The 22,694-nt window shown below is 40.1% G+C and overlaps 2 protein-coding genes across 9 annotated transcripts in view; both read right to left on the bottom strand.

Moving 5' to 3' along the window:
* The window catches only part of HEATR3 (HEAT repeat containing 3), a 23,306-nt gene extending 6,602 nt beyond the window's left edge, over positions 1-16,704 (bottom strand). For 2 of the 5 annotated variants that reach the window (XM_059857065.1, XM_059857066.1), the window contains exons 1-14: positions 16,214-16,345; positions 14,706-14,878; positions 14,099-14,186; positions 13,061-13,173; positions 11,236-11,345; positions 10,333-10,473; positions 9,312-9,595; positions 8,959-9,049; positions 5,795-5,952; positions 4,696-4,778; positions 4,302-4,438; positions 1,433-1,521; positions 519-662; positions 240-416 (exon numbers count right to left, since the gene is read on the bottom strand). In XM_059857065.1, the coding sequence (XP_059713048.1) occupies positions 240-416; positions 519-662; positions 1,433-1,521; positions 4,302-4,438; positions 4,696-4,778; positions 5,795-5,952; positions 8,959-9,049; positions 9,312-9,595; positions 10,333-10,473; positions 11,236-11,345; positions 13,061-13,173; positions 14,099-14,186; positions 14,706-14,878; positions 16,214-16,333 (1,908 nt within the window). In that variant the 5' untranslated portion in view covers positions 16,334-16,345. Of the gene's footprint in view, positions 1-239; positions 417-518; positions 663-1,432; positions 1,522-4,301; positions 4,439-4,695; positions 4,779-5,794; positions 5,953-8,958; positions 9,050-9,311; positions 9,596-10,332; positions 10,474-11,235; positions 11,346-13,060; positions 13,174-14,098; positions 14,187-14,705; positions 14,879-15,727; positions 15,853-16,213; positions 16,346-16,565 lie in introns of those variants that run through there. The other 3 variants (XM_059857068.1, XM_059857067.1, XM_059857069.1) reach the window with 3 other exon arrangements.
* Positions 16,600-22,694, bottom strand: CNEP1R1 (CTD nuclear envelope phosphatase 1 regulatory subunit 1). Of its 4 annotated transcripts, none has more exons than XR_009487957.1 (7): positions 22,587-22,694; positions 20,355-20,426; positions 18,931-19,004; positions 18,493-18,602; positions 18,303-18,357; positions 17,943-18,043; positions 16,600-16,731 (listed from the first exon to the last, which is right to left on the bottom strand). XR_009487957.1 is itself a non-coding variant. In XM_059857070.1 (6 exons), exons 1-6 carry the CDS (start codon positions 22,609-22,611, stop codon positions 18,002-18,004), a joined length of 378 nt encoding a protein of 125 aa, XP_059713053.1. In that variant the 5' UTR covers positions 22,612-22,694; the 3' UTR covers positions 16,765-18,001. The 4 variants fall into 4 exon arrangements, 1 of the variants encoding a protein (XP_059713053.1); XR_009487956.1 differs by lacking the exon at positions 16,600-16,731 and adding an exon at positions 16,765-17,534; XR_009487955.1 differs by lacking the exon at positions 16,600-16,731 and adding an exon at positions 16,765-17,516.

Raw genomic sequence — 22,694 nt, 5'->3', positions numbered from 1 at the left:
GTGATTTGAACATCAGTAATACTGATGGTGTAATGCAGATGTTGCAATGCAGGTGCTGCACTGTTACCTTGACACATCCATGAATTTTAAGGTATTTGCTTTCTTTTAAAGTGGATCATCAGCAAATCACTTTTTTTTCTGTCACCTTACAAATTAATTATATCTTCTAGGAGCCCAAAATTCAACCTTTAACATACATTGTGTGCTGAGACCCTGAGCAGGCTGCCCTCGATGCCTACCCTCATTCTGAACACTGGCTGAAATTCCTTCAGTGTTGAAAGCAACTTGATCTGTAACGCTGCCTTTTCTGCTTCTTCACCATCTGCAAATACATCAAAAAGTGCATCCAAGGCTTCCCCTGCTACCACAAGAGAAGATTCCTTCATAGCAACCTCAAGAAGAAATTTTCCAATCATCTGTAATAAGAAAGAAGAATTGATTTTTCCAGCAATTCTAAAGAAAATTGAAAGAAACACCAAAATTCTTTAAAGCTTGCAATGCAAAGTTTGCTTTTTCACCTTCAGTGTTTCAGCTGTATCTTGTCCTTTTGCCAGGACACTGCCAGAAATTCCAAGGATGCTCACCATGTTCACTCTAACACTGGCATTGCTGCTTTGAATACCAGCCTCACACAAAGCCAAGAGCTGCTCAGGAGTCATACACTGGTCAACAAGGGGAAAGGAGGGAAAGAAGGAAGACACACAAGGTTACATTTTCATGGAAATTTTGAAATATTAGATTTAGACACTGTACTTTTACAGAACACAAGCAAATTCTTCGCAGAGTTCTATATTATGAAAACTTAAAGAATTCTGAAAATGCAATTACCAAGAAATTTCTGTTTCAACTTGGTTCTTCCAGAACACATCCAAGGCTGACATGAAGTTGAAGGAAAAGTTCTGAGATTTTCACAAGTTTATCTAGCTCAATAGCTGCTTCCAGCTCATTACAACTTACAGCATAAAAGCTCAGTTTTCAGTTTAAGGCCAGAAAGGACTAGCAGACTACCTAGTACTGTGTCTTGTATAACAAATCATTAAGCTTCATTCCTGTATTCACCTCACTAATTCATATCCAACCAAGATTCAAGGACCACCAGCTAGGTGACATCAGGAAATAAAGAAGCCACAATTCTAGGTGCTAACTTCCTAAATATTTGTAATTATAACTATCTTCTAAAGATACCTGTGGCTTATTGCTAGTCTGGTTTTGAAATACCTTTCATCTGTTTACATGTTGAGGAGGAGATATATTAAAACAATATTCCTGTAAGGTCCATGAAAAATACAGCTAATGCCATTAATCTGTTCTTCCAGTGTTCACAACTGCTGAAATTTTGAACCAAAATTATATTGGTTTGTTTCAAAACCTTTCCAACCCAATCTCACAGGAATTTGAACCCACCAAAGCATTTGAGTTTAAAAGCTTTTACCTGGGAGATGTTCTTTGATGCCATTGTTTGTAGAAGAGCCCTCAAAGCACTGGTTACAGCTTCCAGGAATTCTGTGTCTGTAGGGAGTTCTGTCAAAGAACAGAACCCAGAGCAGAAGTTAAACAGTAATATGAGGGACATAGGAAGCAAAGAAATACAAATTCCTTAATCCCTTAATTGTTCCTCCAGGTACTACCACAACAGGAAAAGCCAGATTTTCAGAGACTGGTCTCTGTAGGTTGTAACCATAGTGATTTGTTTGAATTCAGCATTGACTGCATCTGGAGGTTAGAGCACAGCTGGGCCTCCTTTCAAGGCACATCCCTGGTGGAGACACTGTGTGACCTAAGGGACAGTGCCAGCCACAGTCACCAGAACAGCAGCAGAAAACTGGTATCACATGGAGGAACATCCAGGAACTGAGAAAACTGCAGAAGCTGACTGCATACTTCACCTCCCTTCTTCTGCCCTCTTAAGCAAGCTTTTCAGACACCCAGAGCACTGGACTCTTTCCAACTCATATAAAGAGCATGTTTTCCGGTGGTTTAATGACATTCCAGGAATGTATGACTCAAACCCTGCATTATTCTTGTTTAACTACAAACTCATCAGTAGCAGCCATCACCTCCAATCTGTGCTCTGCATTTCTTGAGGCTTTTCATTTTCCTCTAATGGGTTTATTTTCTGGACCACTCCAGATGCAGAACTTCTTGATTTATGTGCATCTCCTCCCTTCTCATGTAAACAATCAGATCTTTATGCCTCTCTTTCACTCTGTAAACCAGAGAATTCCTTCTAACCACATGTTGGTATGTTATCAGCTCTATCTGGCAGTTTTCATTACACAGCATTTAAACATGAAAAAATGGGCCTGTGCCAATTAAATAATTTTAGCATCCTTAGCTGTCTTCAGATATCAACTTCTCCAGCTTCATCTGAGAGCTTTCTATAACAAAGCATAACATGCAGACCCAAAATATTGGAAGTCCTCTCTTCAAGCATGAGACATATTTTATGTGAACTTCCTTGGATATGTTTTCATAGATATTTTCATTTCTGCATTTTAGTTTTCCACGCACTGCACTCAGTAATAATGTTCCCATAGACTAACCACATGTCTTTAAAGACATTGAGAAAAAAGTGTTATTTGCAGGCAGATGCATTTTCAAGCACTAATGCAGTGTCATTTTATACATCACAGCAAAGCACTACATAAGCTACAGCTATGGCTACAAATAGAGACATTTGAAGGAAGGGAAGGAAACTGAACTTCTTGAGCTTCTAAGAGATGAGAAATGACAAAGCCACACATATGCCAGACTTCAACAGAACTGTCTTAGGGAAAATGTTTTCTGACAGTTTGGAGAATTGGCAGCTTTTCCAGGCTCTAAGAATCTCTCTTATTTTTTGAAAACCCATCACTACTGACCTTAAAACAAAGATTATCAGAATAGTCTGAATAAAACAGCCTGTCAGGGACCCACATCCTCAGTTTGGAAACAGGTGGGCTTTTCTTAAACCTTTTTTTTTCCCTCCAATCTTGGTTCAGCTTCTCTCGTGTCAGTAACAAAGAGATCATAGCATAAATGATCCAACAGGATTATGGAAATGAAGCTGCTCTCATGTATAGGATCCCAGGAGGCAGCTGGAAATGTTACCTGCTGTAGACATGATCCAGTAACACTGTACTAGCAGATGTATGGGGAGATCTTCACAGAATGTCTATGAAATAATTCACCCTGGAGGAACTCCAGTGAAGACATTCTAGTGCTTATCAGGCTGTATCACAGAATCTGTGAGGCTGGGAAAGACTTCTGAGGTCAGTCCAACCTGTGACTGATCACTGCCATGTCAACCAGACCCTGGCAGTGAGTGCCACATGCAGTCTGTCCTAAACATCTCCAGGGATGGTGACTCCACAGCCTCCCTGGGCAGCCCACTCCACTGTCTAAATACAGATCTAACATATATTTACATATATATATATATATATATATATATATATATATATATATATATATATATATATATGTATGTATGTATGTATGTATGTATATGTATATGTATATGTATGTAAATATATATATGTATATGTGTATGTATATATATATATATGTAAATATATATACACACATACACACACACATACATATATATATTCTAAAATAGTATTTTTAGAAGAATTGAATTTATTATCTTCTCTGTTGAAACTGAACCCACAACCAGAACAGGGAGCTGAGCAGCTTTAACACTTGGTTGTAACACCTTTGAACAATTTCTTACTACAAATTTAATTCCAATAAAGCTAAGCCATCATAAGCATGAAGCATGTCCTGGGGACAAGGTGGCTGCTCTCTTTTCTACTGTAAGAAGCATGGACGTTCTTGAGATTTTAGCACCAATTGCTTTTGCCATAATTTGGTATGATTACTAGGAAAAATGATGTGAAAGACTGTGCTAGACATGTTTTCTTTTCACATCTCTTTAGGCTAGTAGGGCATTTAAAAAGAAAATGTCCCATCTTCTTCATGCTCGTCTGATGGCTGAAAAACCATTATTACCACAAATATGATCCAGCAAAATATTCGGGTCTCCCAACAAGGCAGTGTTAATCCACTCAGAGACTTTCTGTGCAGACCCAAACATGAAGCAGGTTCTTGCACTACGATCAGACTTGCTCAAGGTGCAGTTTGGATAAACACATCTTAACAGGATACACTGTTATGTCAGTACATTGCCAACATTCAGTATCCTTATCTTGAAGGACCAGAGGGATAAAGTTAGAAATAAACAGCATTGGAACATGGCTACCTTATATCTAGATGATCAGCAAAGGGGGTCAGCAAGTCCCCTTTACTAAACATCTTACCTGTTTTAGAAAAGATCAGCTGTGAGAGATGCTGTGCAAGGGACTGAAGTGCTGAAGCTCCCCCAAGACAATCCACATCTGACACCAACAAAATGCTCTGAAGACATGTCAAAGCTCTGCACTGCACTGCATTCAGTCTGAAACAAACAAATAAAACCACTGAGCAGGTATTTTTGAACACACCTGTTGAAAAATAAAGAGGAATTTTGAATTGAATAAGGTTGTGATCCAGTATGCAGTTCACAAAAACATTTGTATCTCTTTATTCAAAATCATATATCAGATCTACCAGTTTCCAGATCTTAAGAGCAGCCAAAGATGGACAATCCTTCTAAGAGTTCTAAAACAACTGAATATACATGAAAAATAGTAAGAGAGACAATGAAATGCCTACTTTTTAATTAATGGTTTCCAAGATGGATTGTGCGTACAGATGTCTACAGCAACGCTGTTCGGAAAAGCAGTTTTTTCAAGAATCTGAGGAGGGGAAAAAGAAAGGTTTAGCAATAAAGCCCTTTTTCCTTTTCTTTTTTTTTTTTTTTTTTTTTTGTTATAGTGTGTTCAGAGGGAAGACTGAAATTTTACCTTAATGTCAAACAGATACTTCAAACTACATATTTCAAAGTTTTCCAGATAGCAAATATCTTGCCTGCTAAAAATGCCAGAACTTTCCTCTAGCACTTAAATGGTACAATTATACACTGGGTTTAGCATAGAGTATTTAAAGTGCTGAACTGTACTAACAACAGGTGATTTTCTAGGTCTCTGCTATTCTTTCTTCTTTAGCTCTTTTTTCTTATAGATTCTGCTACAGGATTTTCAGATAGCTGCAAGTCTGGAAGGCCTTGCCATGAAACTCTGGCTATTAAGTACAAAAAACCTTCAAAGTTTTCACCTTGCACTTTGATGTCTTAGCTCAGAATTCTACAATGCTGCTGAGCTAACACAGTAACTGGTTCAAATAACAAACTTCACCTTTACAACCCCAAATAAAAATGAGCAAAACAACTCTGAAACAAAAACATCTGATTTCCTGTCAGTGCCAAATACTGTATTTCAGACACTTTGTATAAAACAGGGGGAGAGGAACTTGCACTTTTTCAGTGCTGACTGTTGCCATTCATTAATGTTACTTCCACCTCATTTAGCTAATACAGAAATCTGGCTGTCACGCTTCAGCCAAGTTTCCTTTCTTTCTGTGGGTAATCTTTTTCATGTCCAAATCGAGGAATAACAACCTTTGTATTTTGGGGGGAAAAAAATTTAAAAAGACCTCTCAGATTTCTGATTTCTATTCTCACTTACATGAGCAAATTATTTAGGTCATGCAGTGATGAACCATCTCTAGGTGAAAAAAGTGAGGCCAAACTCACTTAAAAAAATACTCCCTTCCTCCAGGTGGATTGGAGTAATTTGTTTGCCTAACCTGGGATACAAAGCAGGAACAAGAGAAAGACTGTAACGTGTGTTGGAAATAATACAGAAGACAATACCTTCTTTGGAATGAGGTTGTTCAGAAATGCTGAGTTAACTTCATCAGAGAGGCACAGGGGTGACAGCAGCAGCCCACTCCCCTCGTTGTACGAGTTTTCCATGAACAAGTCACTCTCATCACTGCTGGACAGTTCCTCCCACTCATCATCAGAGGGATCTGAGAACACAAGACAGATTTGTTAATGTAACAGCCCTCATGCAACAGGTTATCTTACTTCCTAACTGAAACTGGCTCCTCCGAACATCTTGGTTTAGGAATCTTTAAGTTCTTGAGCTCTAACGAACTCCTCACAAACCAAGTGCCATTAAGCGACAGTTCTAAATATTTTATAACCAAGTGCCATTAAGCGACAGTTCTAAATATTTTATGAAAAATATTTTATATTCACTGAGGCACAAATATTCTTATGAGAGAGGTTCTTCATACGTGGGCATGTTAATCACTGATATCAACAATGGGTTGTTCAAAAATATCAAAAAAAAGGTATAGAAGAAACATTTCATAAAGATTTACTAAGATTTTAACTTGGATTGTACCACTTCATTTTCTGAGGTTGATTCAAGCATGCAAATACACCAGTTTAACTTAACTTGTTTACTAATTGCAGTCAGTTTAAGGCAATTGTTTCCTCTGGCAATACTGAAAGCACAGACAGATGTCCTCTGCCTGGGCAGTAACTGGGCTGGATGAAGACGTTACTGTCTCCACAGCAAGGTCAGTTGAAACAAAATGATGAAAGCAAAGAATGCCAAATAATCTCTGATCGTTATTTCAAGCAACACATTTCCCATAAATTAAACTAGGTTTATAATCTTAAACCTGAACTAGTCTACCTACATGACTTATTCTACTAGCAGATCTTTAAGGGCAGATATGGTGAGAGGAGTAGAAGTTCTATTAGCAACAGGCTACTGTGTGAATAACCTGTCCACAGCTGAAGGGGGACTTTGGCTGACAAGCACAAACTAAAATCACCCTCATTTATATTTGAACTCATCTATCTACATCCACAGAGTTCACATTCATTTAGCTGAAGTTTCTTTAAATCTGGTTACATTTTAACTAGTGTTTACCCAAGTCCTAAGTCTACAGGTTGGATTGATCCTTCTTTTCAGCAGATGAAAACTCTGTGTACATAGGTAAGGATATTTAACTATTGTGACAAAAAAAACCCACCTATCATATTCACCCCCAAGTAATTTTGTTAGACAACACAGATTCTCCTGAGATAGTAACTACAGGAACAGCCATGCACTTCTGTGGCAAAAGGTAAATTCACTAAAAATATAGCAAGAAAGATCCAAATGAGTGCATTTCACTTGTACTGTGCAAGTTAAAGAATTTATTTGGAGGTGATGGTTATGGTTTATCAGATGTAAAGGTGTGTAAAGATGTCAAGGTGTGGCAACTTGACCACAGAGGCATCTTATGGTAATATCCAATTAATTCTTCAGCCATAACTTGCTGGTGTTAATAGCCTTTGCATGAGAAAATGGTAGCCTTTTATGCTTAACCAAACCATGGCAGCAAGAAAAATGAAAACAAAGCAAGACATCTCCTTTTCAGTCTCCCACCTCTTCTAAAAAATTCCTTTTGCATCTTAGAAAACAAAGAAAGCAAAAAACATCCCTTGAAAACTAACTGATAACAATACAAGCTGACAATGCAATTCAGCAATAACAAAGCAGTTATCTTAAGTTGACAGCAAGTGACCAGGGCAGAGCAGGAACTGGGATCTAGAACACTGGCCCATAACTATGATCAGGTTTCTTCTAATGCTCTGGGACACACAGAGGCATTTCCAGCAGCAATCCCATCTTACCTAGCACTGGTGACCCAAGAATCACAAACTGAACAGCAGTGCAGGAGTCTCCTGGCTTCTTGCCCAGGTGCCCATCAAAGGGGAGCACTCTGCTCTTTCCAAGCCCTGGCCAGTGCTCAGTACAACACATCCCTCTCCAGCCTGGTTACTTCTCTCAGTTCTGTTGCAAGCTGAGTGTTTTTATGAACTCAGCATAATGGCTAAAGCTATTTTAGTCCTCAAATAATTTGAAAATTAAATGAACAGCTGCCTCTGGATTTCTCCTAATTTCTAGAGACTGTCTGCCCACGAATGGGTAAAGTACTGTAGCAAAATACAACACAATCAATCTTACATTACACTGAGTGAATGGCAGAATATGCAGCTTATCCACAAGAGATTTTCCAATTAAAGGGGAAAGCTTATGAATTACAGCTCATTAGATGAGAAATGCAGTTATGAAAGGAGCTTCATACACTAGGTGCAGAATTTCCTTGTGCTGTAAGAGAAAAAAAAAGTTACCATTGGGAATAACTGGGTATTACTGTGGATTTTATAAGAGCCTGAACATTTTACTCAGTTACTTTCTACACAATTACTCCTGCATCAGGCTAAAACTACAATAGCAAAGTTTTCAGGTTTTGGAGGGTTTAGGGGATTAGTTTTGTTTGTTTGTTGGCTTTATGAAATAGAATTTGATAATCTCTCATTTGTTTTCCTGAAGATTAGAAGAAAAGCTATGAAAACAGAGTTTCAGAGTTCATAAAAGATACAGAATATCTATATCCTACTCCCCTCCAAATAACAGCCTCTCTTTCTCCTCCTCCTCAAGGCTCATAAAGGCAGAACTCTGGAAGCCAAGATCTACATTGTTGCCAGAGTTGCATGCAAAAGTTGTCCCTACTCCTAATTTTGCAACACTTATAGTATCAAAACTAAATCAAAGCTGTAAGATTTAACTGCTTTAAAAAATTTGATGCCTCCATCCTGCAATCAGATTCATACACATCTTGCATCAGAACCATGAGATGTCACTCTAACTGAACAAAGATTTTGCTGTAACACTTTAGGAAATATCTCTCTGGCATGAGTGCTTTTTTGTTTCTTCCTAAATGTTGGCACATGCAGTATCACGCAAAAAAAAAAAAAAAAAAATTAAGCAACACAAGTCACTTAAATGAAGAAAAAAACAATTAAATTAGTAATAGAAATGACAACCTACCACCAGATGAGGGTATCAGGGACAATATACCCATGGGCGTTTGCCCTTAAAAACTCAGATGAGCAAACAGCAAACTAAGGTGACCTATTCAGAAACAAAACACACCACAACACTTGCAATGAATGAGACTCCTACAAACCTTCACTGCAGCACATATTAACAATGATCTCCAGAGCAGTCTGCTGAGCCGTCAGTAAAGCTGTCACTTCTTTCAGTTCCCACTTATCAGACTAAAAAATTAAAAACATGAACCAAATTTGATTTTGGAAAATAACATTCAAGTTCCATTTAAAGTATCCAAGCTGTCAGTTAAAAATACAGTCCCAGCCATTTCCTCTTCTCAGTCTACACCCAAACTTGAAAAAAAACCCCAAAACACAAACCCAGGCAGTGTTATATACCATCTTTTTGTTGGATGATCCAGAGCAAATTTTATTCTCAAGGAATGCCACTTGCACTAAAGCTGTCCAAAAGCCAGTCAGCCACACTTACTGGAAGTAAATCTGAAACGTCATTTTCTCTTCTGAGTTTTCCTTTTGGTATTTCTTCCATGTTATCATCTTCACTCAAAACACAGTTTTCTGTAGTATCACTCATGTTTTCTTCAGTTTCTGGTTCCACAGTAAGTTTTAACCTGTTTTTTTCAGCTTCATTCATATGGATAATTGTTTCACCAGCGTCTATTGCCAATGATTCTGAAAATATCTTCAGGATTGCATTAACCATGCTTCCCAGGCTGCCTGGTGGAATGGTATCCTTTATATTCCAGATAGTGCCTAAAAATGAGGTAATCAAATTACACAAATTATTAAAGTGCTTAATTCCTAGCTCTGTAATAGCCATTTTGTAAGGACAAAGCCTCCACTATTTAAATACTCGGTGCTTATATTCACTATAAATATTAAAGTCTTTTCTCTACAGATTTCTTTTTCTTTTTTTTTTTTTTTGTTAACATTTCATATACCCATCTGTAATAATTGTTATGCCCACATCTTGAGCTCAAGTAAATTTCAGCATGTAAATATTTACAGAGTATTTATGTGGAGCAACCTTGGTGTCACTCTGTACCTGAGATAACAAATCCACATGCAAGAAGCATTTTCCAAGGAGTCTCAAAATTAATTTATTACACTCCAGTATCAAAAATCATCATGGTTAAACATTTGAGGGAAGAACAATTCAAGGTAGAGAATCTGAGGTAAAAAAAACAAAACTTACAGCCAGTAAGATCAAAACAACTCCTGTACCACTTAATATTGACTCATTATCAGCAGTTAAAGTGGGCTACCACACTGAGCAGGGGCTGAATTCAGAATCAAGTATTTAAGCCAGTTTTAGTTGCAAATACCTACTTGCAGTTAAAAAAGGCAGATATAGCCTCACAAACCATCTGTACACCTTGACAATCAGATGTCCACACCACAGCAGAGAAGACTAAGCTTCTGTCCTTCCCAGCCTCCTTTACCTGCCATGCTCCCCATGTCAAAGCAATGAACCCCCTTGAGCACTGTACCTGCTATCAGTGTTCTCAGAAGGATGTGCTTCATGGTGCTCTCTGGACTCAACATCACTGTTTCCAGTATTTGCTGTGCAGAAGCATTAAATGAAGAAAGAAGATCTGGATTATCTTCTGTCACTGCCTGCAAGCAGTTTGCTGTGGCAAACAACAAGAGCAAACATAATTAACAAACCCAGTAGTAGCTTTTGCTCTGCTAATGAGAAAGCATTATCTTCCTGAAAGCTGGAGTAATGAAATGCTGACACAGGAAAAAAATTTCATGCAGCATCATGTTGTAATGGTCTGACACTGTGCTTCACAAGCTGTGTTTTGGATTAAAAGACATTCTGTAGGAAACCTGTACATAAAACAGGGGAGGACGATACCACAACCACCATGGAATTGGCTGTATTAATTTCAGCTACTCAAAATTAAATTTATCCATTATATACTGACAATAGACAACATAAAAAAATCTTGGAAGCACACATACCTGTATGACCATTATGAAACAATAATAACAATAATACTGATAAAACCAGACTGAAAGTGATTGGAATTGTTTGGGGTTTTTTCAGAAGGACTACCTCCTCTGCTCAACAAATTAAACCCTCCAATACCAAAACATGAAAACAGAATGAAAAACACAGCCTTCCTCTAAAGCCCTCTTCCCACAAAATTTTTTCTTCCCATGTAACCACCAATAAGCCATTCTCTTTTGGACTGAAAATAAGCACAACAGACATCAACTTCTTTATTATGTACTGTCCAAAAATGAATTTACAGTCTTACACTCATTGCAAACTTAAGCAATGCTAAAGCAGGTCCATTATGCATTGAATGTAATATAAGTGTTACATTCATACAATTAAAAAAAAAGGTATCTTTAAAGCCTTATCTTCTCTTTTTATCACTTACCTACTGAAATAGCCAGATCCACATTTGTGGCAAATTTCTTCATGTAATGTAACACAGCCTCCAGACATCCTTCTTTATTGAATATGTATAGGGCAGTATTGTTGCATTCACTAATGTATAGAAAAGATCAGTTCAACATTTTTCCAGGGCAAAAAAAAAGTACTGTAGCAACATCTTAAGCACCCCATACTTGTTATTACTCACATTTTTAAAAGCTACCTAAGAATGATGCATTAGTCAAAGAGCTATCCTTCATTATTGAGGTTATGATTAACTCCATATGAGATGCTGAAAGAGAAGCTGCAAAATCCTAGACGCTTCTGAGGAAAGCTGCCTTGAGCCAGCTGCTTCCTCACACAGTGTTTGGAGTTCTTCTGGGAGCCTAACCCCAGGCTCCTGCTGGAGTGTGCAAGGCAGCTCAGAGCTGTGGGCTGCAAGCCAGCCCAGGGCTTCCTGCAGCCACAGGAGACTTCACCCACAAACCCAATGCCAGCAGAGCAGGCTGCTGCCTCTCACATCAGTACCCACTCACTCCAAAAATGACTGCTCTTGCCATTCAGAAATGCATTTACTTTCATCACCTAACAGTGGGATTTGTGTTTCTTCAAGTTCTAACAGCTACTCTCTCTTTTAAACTGATATTTTGATACAAGACTAATTCAAACTAAAAAAAGCACAGAAGCTAACTAGCTACAAGGGTCTTCAAATCTTTAATTTTGAAAATATTATATCTCAGCATCAATGCCAGCCCTAATTTTATCAGAATCAAACTTAACAACGAAACAAGCAGTTCACATTCATTACCACAAACTTCAAAATACAGAAGTGATTTACATCACACTTAATCATACTTCCTGTTCTCAAGCACTGACTAAAAGCAAAAAAAAATATGAACACACAACATTGCTGAGTCAGTTACAAAGGGTCATGTATTCTGTGCAAGATGCTGAACAAGGAGTTTATCTACTGGTCTAGATTCCAATCCCTAAAAAATAAATATTCCACATTAGAAATAAGGCCTCAAGCCAGCAGCCACATCACACAGACAGGCATGGAGGCAGTTCCACTGAGGCACTGTACAGTGCTAAACAAAATCCTGTATGCAAAGTGTACAATGTGAGAAAAAATAAAGAGAAACAACACAAGGAGAACTTTTGGAACAGATTTATATCACTTCCATGTTTACAGTAATTTCTGTATTAATAGTGTTTCCATTTGTCTTCCTTCACCTGGGGTTTCCAATGTAAACTACTAACAGAACAATTTACATTATTTTCTCACATAATAATTTTCTCACAGTGTCTCAGTAACTAAGGGATAGCTGCCCCAAACAGTTAATGTTTGGGATAATCTGCAGAGGAAGGAAGTAGTATAAAAGCTCTTCATATTCCTAGAGCACTGATCCACTGAGCAGAATTTCATTTTCACCGTTTCTTGTATCGTGATATGGGGACCTACAGGAAATACTGGCAAGAAGCCACAACCCAAACAACAGACTATGACAGAACATGTTCAGAAAACAGGATCAGAACTCAGGATGAAGAACCAGTAGAAAAAGAATTTGTTACTCTTCTAAAACTAATTACCAACTTTTAGAATCCTTCACTTAAAAAAAGTAATCTATACTGAAGATAAACTTTTATTTCAGATGAGATGAGGGCTCATCATTATTAAAGCAAGGTACATGTAGGAGCAACACAATCAGAATCAGCAAATGAATGCATCTTCCCATGCCAGGACAACCATTTCCTTTCTGCCTCAATTACCACACTCCTTTTCAGAAACAATTTAATTTGGCTAAAATGCCAGTTTACACAGTACTTACCATATATTCCACAGCAAATTAATAGCCTCATTGGCTATGTCTTCAATATAATTTTTGTTCATCCCTCTGCATTTCTTTGGAGAGAGCTGGTTAGCATCCAGTCCAATGCTGCACTACAACCAAACAAAAGAAGCAGGGTTGGGAAATAATCAAGCCAAAAAGAGAAGCAAATCTTTAAAGTATTAGTGACTGAAGAGATCCTCTCATGCAGTGTTTATTACCAGAACACCTGACTAGTTTCCTTTCTTTATGAAAACTTGAACCATTGATAGCTTTTCTCTTGTAGAAAGATTCTTACAGTACTTGCTTTGCAGTTAGTCTTTGGAAGTGCTTTCTAATTTAAAAATACTTGGGAATTTTAGAATCTGAAATGCTGTTTCTTGCTAATAGTCTGGATGCAGTTGTCAACGGTTGTTTCTAACCACAAAGATTTACTCAGCTAATATCTTACTATGCTCTATAGTAATGCTATTACTCATATTTTAAAATGGGGAAGAAACATACAGAAAATGATGATATTGCTCAAGGTTGCTCATACAAAGACAGCAGGTAAGAGAAATCAATGCAATATCCAAACAGCATTGCAACACCTGGACCAAACAAAGCATACAAATTCAGTATGTGTTACTCTCCACTAACTACCCAGCCCTACATCCAAATATCCCTTGAAACAAAATTGCTCACCAAAAAAACATTACTAGAATAATGCTGCAACATAAATGAAGGACCTTGATTCTCACTGACAAAATAGACTTGTCTTAACTGACATAACAGACCCAAAACCTCCAGATTTTTCACTCAAAAATCATCCTAGGCAGCAAACCTCACTATGGACACAAGTTAGCTGGCCAGGAGCTAGAAGGCAGTGGTTAGAAATCTATGGAATAACTTTTGTGTCACTAAACCTACCAAAACAGTCTTTCAAAAGATCTTTCAAGTACCTTGTTGTATTAACAGCTACGGAAATAGAACTGTTTTTGCATACGGGACAATTCAATGCCTAGATCAGGTTTAAAATCAAAATTAAAATAAGCACACCTCTTTCAGAAGTGCAACCAGGGGTGTCATGATGTCGTTTGTCACCATGTCATCACAGACATCAAATCCTCCACAAGCACTCAGATTTCTAAGGAAAACAAAAAAATTAATGCTTTGAATGAGATACAATATTTTCCAAGAATGTTTTAAAAACCCCATGCCTTTGATATTCTTCTCTAAAGGTTATGGTACTTCTTGTTTTAAACTCAATTTGCTTAAATTGAGTAGCTTTAGTCTTCTACCTCACTAAGACAAGATAATAACTTTGGAGTTAGGAAAAAAATATGATTTCCATTTATTCATTCAGCATAATTGGAAAGCGTATCTGTACTAAAACATCACAACATAAAATGCCATCCAAACTGCACTCAAGTTCTCTCTATTTCTTCATAAAGCCATACATTTCTAGCATAAAGCCTGCTCCTGACATATAAGTGTCACAGAGAAAGAAAAGCCCCTCTCTCATAGACTTCAGCTGATGTAGGCATAGTTCCTCAGAATTAAAGCAAGAGAGGCTGGCACTCCAGTTCACAGCTGTCACCAGCAGAACCCCAGCTTCCCCCCGTGCCAGGATCCCCATTCCAGCAGAGCAGCAGTGAGTGCTTACCGGAGAGCACCTGCAGCTGTCTCCCGGACAGCCAGGCTGTGATCCATCAGCAGCGGCCCCAGGCAGCGCACCACGTCCCGCTGCACAAAGGCTGGGATGACGTGCTTCTGCTGCAGCAGCCGGGAAATACTGGCACAGGCATACTCCCTCACTTCAGCACTGGGATGCTGCAGCTGTGGAGACACAGAGAACATCACATTGAGGGAAAAAGGGAGCTAGAGGGTTTTACTGAGTGAAGAGATTAATTAGGGCACTGTGGCTCCTGTTTTACTGCTCCTGAGTGGAAGCGGGAACTTTTAACTTCCATGAAAGCTTATAAATCCTTGCCTGGGTTATGTGTGTTAACTTTATGACTAGATAAACGCTATTCTGGGTATTTGACAAGACAGCCATAGTCCAGACACAGATTTGACACTAGCTGGCACTGGTGAGACCTCAAATAGAATGTATTAAAAAAAGGACTGAGGTGGGGGGGCTATATCATCAATGAAGTATAACAGACATAATACATGCCACATAAAGAAAAGCCGAAGAAACATAAAAAACCCCCCAAAAAATTACAGCCTTTAAATTAAAGGCATCTGCATAACAGCAAGAAACAAGTGCTCCCTACATTCCCCAAGACAATGTTCACACGAGCTGTAACAGAGTTTTAGGTGAGACACAAGAATTACAAATTGCAAAAATAATAACAGTAGAAATGCATATCCTGGAAGGCCATGGAGTTCGTAGAAAACCTAGTAGATAAACATCTGCTGAAGAGCAGAACAGAAGAGTGATAACATCAAATCCAGCCTCCATTGAAAAAGGTGTCTCAGCTCATCCTCATCTGTGCCTTTATTTATTCTCATCCCATCTTTCTCCTAAACAGGTTAGTCCAGAAGAATCATCAATCAGTGATCTGTTCAATGAATTAGGTTGGGTGAAGTGAGCAAAGGGGATTTAATTACTTAAAGGAAAACGGATCTTTTCTTCTGATTCTAAAGTCACACCTGCAGAAGGAGATTTACATCAGTTTTTACCTGCAAGACTTAAACCAGGAATACGGCCAGAACTGGCCAAACCCAGTCTTTCTCAGCATTTTCTATCCCTCGCTCCTTACGTGTGGCTCTTGAACACCTGGCTCTGGCCACCCGTAGAAGTCTCCGGCCGGGGAGACCGAACGCAAGGCCCGCAAGAACGGCCGGGCAGCCCGCGCAGGGCCGAGGGGCACGGCGCTCCCCCGGCCCGCCGCAGCAGCGCGCACGGCAGCGCGGGCGGTGCCGGTGCCGCCCCGCCGCGCCGCGCGGCCGTGACGCCGCGGGAGCGACGGCCGGGAGGGGAGGGGAGCGAAGCGGAGGGAGGGGCGGCCCCGCTTGGCCGCTCGGCTCTGTCCCACGCCCGGGCCCTCGCCCGGCACCGCCGCGGGGGAAGCCGAGGCCTCGCCCCCCACGGCCGGCCCCGCAGCCCCCGCCACTCCCCCGGTCCGGAGCGGGGCTCCCGCCGAGCCCGCCCGCCTCCGCGCGCACCTTTTCCAGCAGCTCCGCCGCCGCCTCCTCCTCGGGGCCGCGCTCGCCGTCGCGCTGCTGCGCGGGGCCGGCGGGGGCTGGGGGCGCCCTGCGGAACCGCCGCGCCCGGCTCTTGCCCATGGCTGCGCTCGGCGCCGGCGCGCCCACGTGTGCGGCCCCGCGCAGGCGCCGCGCCCGCCCCGCTCCGCACACCCCGCCCTGCCGCAGCCCCGCCGCCGCCGGACATCCGCGCTCGACCCCCGCCGCCCCGGCACCGGCACCGACCGCAGCCCGCTCCGAGTGAAGACATCGCGCCTACTGCGGTCAAACAAGAAAATTATCAATAGAAACAATTTCCTCTAAGGGCACTTACAGAGGCGGGATTGACCTGAAGGATGGAAACCTGGAAGGGGTTTCCTCTCTGGTGTCAGTATCTTAGATAATAAGACCCACATCAAATACAGGAAATGTTGGTCCGGTATGAAAGTTACTGAGTGCAGCTATAAATTTTCTGAAGTTCTTCTGTGTTCAGTGGAGATCTGTATTTGTACAGTACAAAAGAAGATAAGACCTGTTTATACAAAGATTTTATTTTATACACATTTACCTACAAAATATACAGCAGTTAAAAATAATGGATGGGCAGAAGACTTACTGGAAAAGAAATCCAGAAGACAATTCTTAAAGTTTCAACTGACAAAGTTACATCAATAGGCTGCCTTTAAAAGCCAGTCTACCCTGCAGTAGGGGTTACTGAAGTTGCAAGAGCTTTGCAGTTAGAATCAATTTAAAGAGTTCAAAACATTTAAAAAGGCACCTTGAACAACTTAAACTCTTAAAACTTTACAGTTTTAGCTATTCAAAAGTTACACTTTATGCATATATCATCCACAGCTGGTTGTTAACACTCTGAATAACAAATTTTGTTATTTTATTGTGGCACTCTAGATTTTCTTCACCAAATCTGATGTTATACATTTGCAATACCAGTTTCATATTCTGACTATCAGAGCATAAAAATCCACTCAGAATGGTCTGGTGGATTTAGATACAGTACAACCTTACAATTGGGAAGATACAAGCATATTTAAGACAATTTTTAAAAAATTAAAATCTTAAAATAAGTGTTTTGAACCAGATCAAACAAGGAACTACGTATGACCACGAGGAAAGTGGCTGGTGCACTATATACACAACTTGACAAATGTAATCCTTGATATATTTGTGAAGTTCTTTAACAGTAAGACCAGTTCTCTCCGGCACAGTCAGTCTTCCTGCGAGCCTTTAAACCAGTTCCAAAAGAGTGACCAGGAGACAAGGACGGCTGCAATGAGGAAGTGTGCTAATAAAACAACAGGAGAATGGCAAACGTTCCTTTCAATACTCTTCATGAGAACAAGAAAATCCATACACCAGATATTTCTTTTTTTCCTCAACATTGGCATCGATCTGCTATTTACAATAGCTTAGAAAGACACGTAACACAAATGAGGTTTCATTTTCAAGTTCAACTTCATTGCCGATTAACATACTTCACCTGTATGTTCTGTTCTAGCTGAAGTAAAAAAGTGACACTAATACTGAAAAAGAGGTAATCAGAAGTAGCAAAAGCACTGATAATGTGATAACAAAGAATTTGGATAAATATTCAAGAAAGTAATATTGCACACTTTCACTGTCAACTGTTTTAAGACTTTTACTCCCAGGCAGTGACAACCAGTCCCATTTGATTTTTTTGCTGTCATACTACCTTAAAAAAGGTCATTTTTGGTTTCCATGGCAGTGGAAAAAAATGAAGGAAGACAGCCCTTATTGAACATGAGGCCTAGGTTTCAAAATTAATTTTCCAGTCTGCAAGACAGAAAACAAAATAAATAAAGTTTAAACCCTGAAAGTTGAACCCAACAATTAAGCTTCAAGTTCAATGTTACAAGGAGAGTTTAAAACAACACACAAAACAATACTAAGTATTCCCCATTCCAGTTTTACAGACACGCAGAATTTGCTGAGGTATATACAAGTGCTGTTCAGTAAAACAGGCTATGTGTCTTTTTGAATTATTTCTGTTTATTAACAAAGAAGGTTTAGGCAATGAAGCAGCAACACTTACATCATCACAGGACATATTATATTCTGCCAAAACAGTTCGGCATCGGGCTGCTATACTGCATGGATTGTGTCAAGGAAAGCAACTAACACTTGTACACACAGTAAGCAGAAACTAAAAAGGCAGTATTAGCACAGGCTCCAACAACGGCAAGAACTACACTTTTAACATGACAAACACTATCAAAGGATACATTGATGGTGCCACCACTCTTTTATGTATTCCAGCAAAGAACAAGCCTATTAGGGTAATACAGCTAATTGTGAAAAATGGGTGATTCCAAAGTGATGTGAAAAATGATACCTAGGAAAGAAATCATGTTAGTTCAACTGTATACTTTCTAAAACACACAAAGTCACTGCCTAGATCCCTTAGCTAAAAATAAAATACTGCTCCCAGCCATTTCCATGTACTTGTGAACAATTCTTTAGATAAGCATTCAGGGTACAGTGTTTTGGCAGGCATTGTCCCAGGACACATTCCACAACAACTCCAGAGGGCCTGATAGCTTTACTAAGAATCACCTCCCAGTTTCATGTGAGAATGCACTTAGCCTTTCATTTTCAATATACCACCTGACTACAGCACAAAGCTATGGAACACAGCACATTTGGCATTAGCCTGACCTTACCTTTTGTGTCTCTGGGTCTATTAACCAGTTCCAAGCCCCAGTTGCTGTGCAGACTGATACCACTATCAAAATCACTGATGAAGAAAAGAATGAGAGTCATAAACAGTATACCTCATTCAAATTTAAAAGCATTTATTTTTCAGCAGCAACTCTTAAACACTTAGTTCTTTTCTCACTTCTGAGAGGAAAAGTTCTTAATTGGAAAGCAAAAATGAAAATATGCAAAGAAACTTCTAATATGCGAAACCCTAAGGATTCTGTACAAAGTTCCTGGACAGAACAAGTACATCTGAAAATCTAAATTCTGTCAAGTAAAAACATCCTGGTCCTTTGAAGGAACCAAAGTTATGTTTTCAAAAGTTGAAAAATATCTATCAAAAGCATAGAGCTTCTTCTCTACATCATATAAATACCTTCTTTTCAGGATAACAGGAAGAAAGTTAACATTGGTCACACATCCCATTATTATTAAAATAGAAAGTCCCTCTTTTATGTGAATTACAAAACAAGCAATTTGGGGAAAAAAAATGAGCCAGTGAATACAATACTAGTTATGCAAACCTCATTTAAATATGCTTAAAAGTTTCCAGTAATTTTTTTAATTATAACTGACAGAGAATAGCAATTTTGGAAGCCAAATGCATTCCTAAAGTAGGTGTGCAGAAACTCAGCAGAACCACATATAAATATCTGATTGCTCTGAAACACGGGGGTTTGAGGTGGTGCGAGTGGTGTTTGGTTTTGCTTTCCAAGTAGTCATTCCTTCAGTTCCTTCACTCAAAATTGACCTCTCAGGAGAAAAGATACTATTTTATGTGTTCTAAAATAAGTCTCTATTCTTTGAGTAGGAAAACTTCAGCAGTCTCAAGAACAAAATAAAATAAAAAAACCCAAAGTTGTGTGTTTCCACCACAGACCACTGATCCCAAAGCTAGCAGCACATCTGTGGAATTCTTTGCCTTCCCCCCCTCCTTCAAACCTTCCTGTCACAACAAAACTGCCTTTATAGCACACTGCTGTAACTTTTTCACCTTCAATTTTATAGGGACTATCTCACCTCATCATATTTAGTTTAAGAAAGTACAGCAACAGTCTGGGAAGTCTGAGTCCTGAAGAAAAACTTCAGTAACATAATAAAAAACGAATAAAACAGAAACAAACACAACTTATTGTTTCAGATATTTCCAGAATAATTCAGCCTTGAGCCAATTCAATCTTAACCTCGTTTTCCTAATTCTGGCTAAAATATTAGTTTATTACCCTGTATGAACTTGCTGCAGAGTGTGTGAATGCACACCACAAATTTAAAAGAAAGTATAAATAAAATTTTTTCTTTGGACAAACTTAAATAAAGGATAAACACTGGTAAATTCAACAAGCTTGAAAGACAGACTCCTATCTATTCCTTGGAACACCAAACTTACTTCTCCAACGTCCTGTAGCTGGTTGCAAACATGCAATGTATTCAGTAAGTCTTCTTTCAAAAGCTTTGAGATCTGGGAAAGATGCATATCAAGCATAATTAGGTCTTCATCTATTAAGTCATACTTTAAAGTAGAAGATAAAAAGAATTCCCCCATGCACACCCAGCTCTTAAACAGGCAGAGAAAATCAAAGCAATGATCCTTTAAGTAGAAGTCCAGTCACAGCAGCTTTACTCAACTTTTGGTAAAAAATATAGCGGTGGAGTTAATCTAAAAGCAAAAAACATTGCCACTTACAAAAAGAAAAATCAATACAGTTGAGAAATCACACTATTTAAGATATCTTTAGAAACAGTGACTTAGATTTATAGTAACTTTAATTGCCTCTCAAAACAAAACCAAAAAAATATCACATTTTGAAGTACATCAGGAAACCATTATGTTCTACTACCAATATAATGGCAATTTAAAAAGTTGGCCATTTGCCACTGTTCAAGGGGTTATTGCAGCAGTGTGGCTTGGATGACTTTGTTTTGTAGAAACTTTGAGTGTCATGATATATATACACACACATATGCAAAAAATCCCACAGCAAACACTGCTCCAATGATCTTCCAATCATTATTTCTTAAAAATAGATCTTCCTTCTTATTGCCATATTTCTCCCATGATCTTTCCACTGAAATTGCTGTTAAATCCATTTCAAGTTGATACTCCTAATTGTCTCCAAGGAGCTGAGTCACCTTAAGTCCAGGTTAGATTTACACCTCCTTTCAATCAACAAGGTCAATATTTGATAATATTCCAGTTAAAGCTACAATTGTACCTGAAGTAAAGATTTAATTAGGATCAACTAAACTTTCAGCTAAAGTCTCTGTCAGCATCAACGTGGAACTTCAATTTCCAACTATTGCTATATTAGTTATCTCAATAAAGCAATTAAAGAATAAGCTGGGAAGAAATAAATCTATTATGATCACTATGAAAGCAGTTTCCTACACTGTGAATTTATTCCTAAGTGGTTTGCAGGTGAATTTATGGGGGAAGATTACAATACCTTGACTTCAGCCACAGAACAGCTAACTAGTCTTAATTACCGCCAAGAACACAGAAGTTAATGGCCTGTCCTCCACATCCCTTCTGGGGAAGTTAAACCACCGCCGGCAATTACAGCTAATTAACTGTTCCCTGACTAGCACAAACCCCTCCAACTAGTCACTGAAGCGAGAGGGGGGAACACAAGGCACCACACAAAAACCTGCTATTTGAGAAACGGCACCCTGAAGGCATAAAAACAGGCTATTGACAACAAAGCTCTCAAGAAAACACTCACATAATGCAGCCATCACTGAAACAAAATATGAAAAAAACTTTTTCAGAAAACAGAAAACGGAAGTTTAAACTTATTTTGAACTATGCACGTTTTAAGAACCTTCTCTGAGTTGATCCTTTTGGCAGCTGTGACTAGCAGGGCGCACTGTGGGAACCCTCAGATTGCACAAGCATAGCAACAAAGCCCTGACAACGCCGGACTATCGGTTTCTGTCGACATTGCCTACTTCTGATGCCAGCTACAAAGCACCTGCTAATTCCAAAACACTGGTCCATTTTAAAAATCTCTACCAGTCTTTGGACACTGAAAACTCCTTTCAGGGTTTTAACATTCTGTAAGCTGTAACTTCAAAGAACTTGTAACCCAAACCATCAAGTGTCCCCAGACAAGAAGGGGCTACTTGAGGTCGCGTTCTTCAAATGCGAAAGGAGCCCCGGCTCGGTGTAACGGCTAGCGGGGCTCAAGAGCTGCAAGAAACGCGTCTCCCGCAAAAAGCCGTGAGCGGGCAAGGAGCTCCCACAGCACAAGAGGATTTTCCTCAGCTACAGCCAAGCAGCGGCCCCGAAAGGAAACCGCGGGCACTCCCTCCTCCCAGGGCAGGCAGCAGCCCTCAGCACAGGCCCTCCCGCGGGCGCTGCTCTCCGGGCCGCCCGGGGAGCAGCACAGCCCGCCCCGAGCGCGGGACGCCGAGGAGGCCCCGGAACCCCGCCCTAGCTCGCCTGTCTGGGCCGAGGAGGAGCGCCGGGAGCGCGGTGCAGAGGGAGCCGAGGCCTCCCGCGGCCGCTTCGTCCCGCTCCGCAGGGACGGGGCAGCGCGCTCGGGCAGCCCGGGCGCAGAGGTGGCAGCTCCCGGCGCGCCGAAGAAGCAGCTCCGGGCTCGCTCCGAGCGGCCGCACTCACCCTCAGCCTGATCCAGGGAGTTCATGGCGGGCGGGCGGGCGGAGCGGCGCGCACCGGGCGGAGCACCGAGCACGGGCCGTTCCCCGCGGCCCCGCGCACCGCCCCGCC

The sequence above is a fragment of the Haemorhous mexicanus genome, chromosome 12 (assembly GCF_027477595.1).
Source record: "Haemorhous mexicanus isolate bHaeMex1 chromosome 12, bHaeMex1.pri, whole genome shotgun sequence".
Classification (NCBI taxonomy): domain Eukaryota; kingdom Metazoa; phylum Chordata; class Aves; order Passeriformes; family Fringillidae; genus Haemorhous; species Haemorhous mexicanus.
This window is presented reverse-complemented; position numbering and strand designations above follow the sequence as displayed.

What these genes read in the sequence shown, in the direction of transcription:
- CNEP1R1 (XM_059857070.1), bottom strand. Translation starts at nt 22,611, where the DNA reads ATGAACTCCCTGGATCAGGCTGAGG. An exon ending in CTCCCTGGATCAGGCTGAGG is followed by an intron (nt 20,427 to 22,586) that starts GTGAGTGCGGCC and finishes CATCTTTCCCAG; the next exon opens with ATCTCAAAGCTTTTGAAAGA. An exon ending in AGAGTGGTGGCACCATCAAT is followed by an intron (nt 18,358 to 18,492) that starts GTATCCTTTGAT and finishes CAATCCATGCAG; the next exon opens with TATAGCAGCCCGATGCCGAA.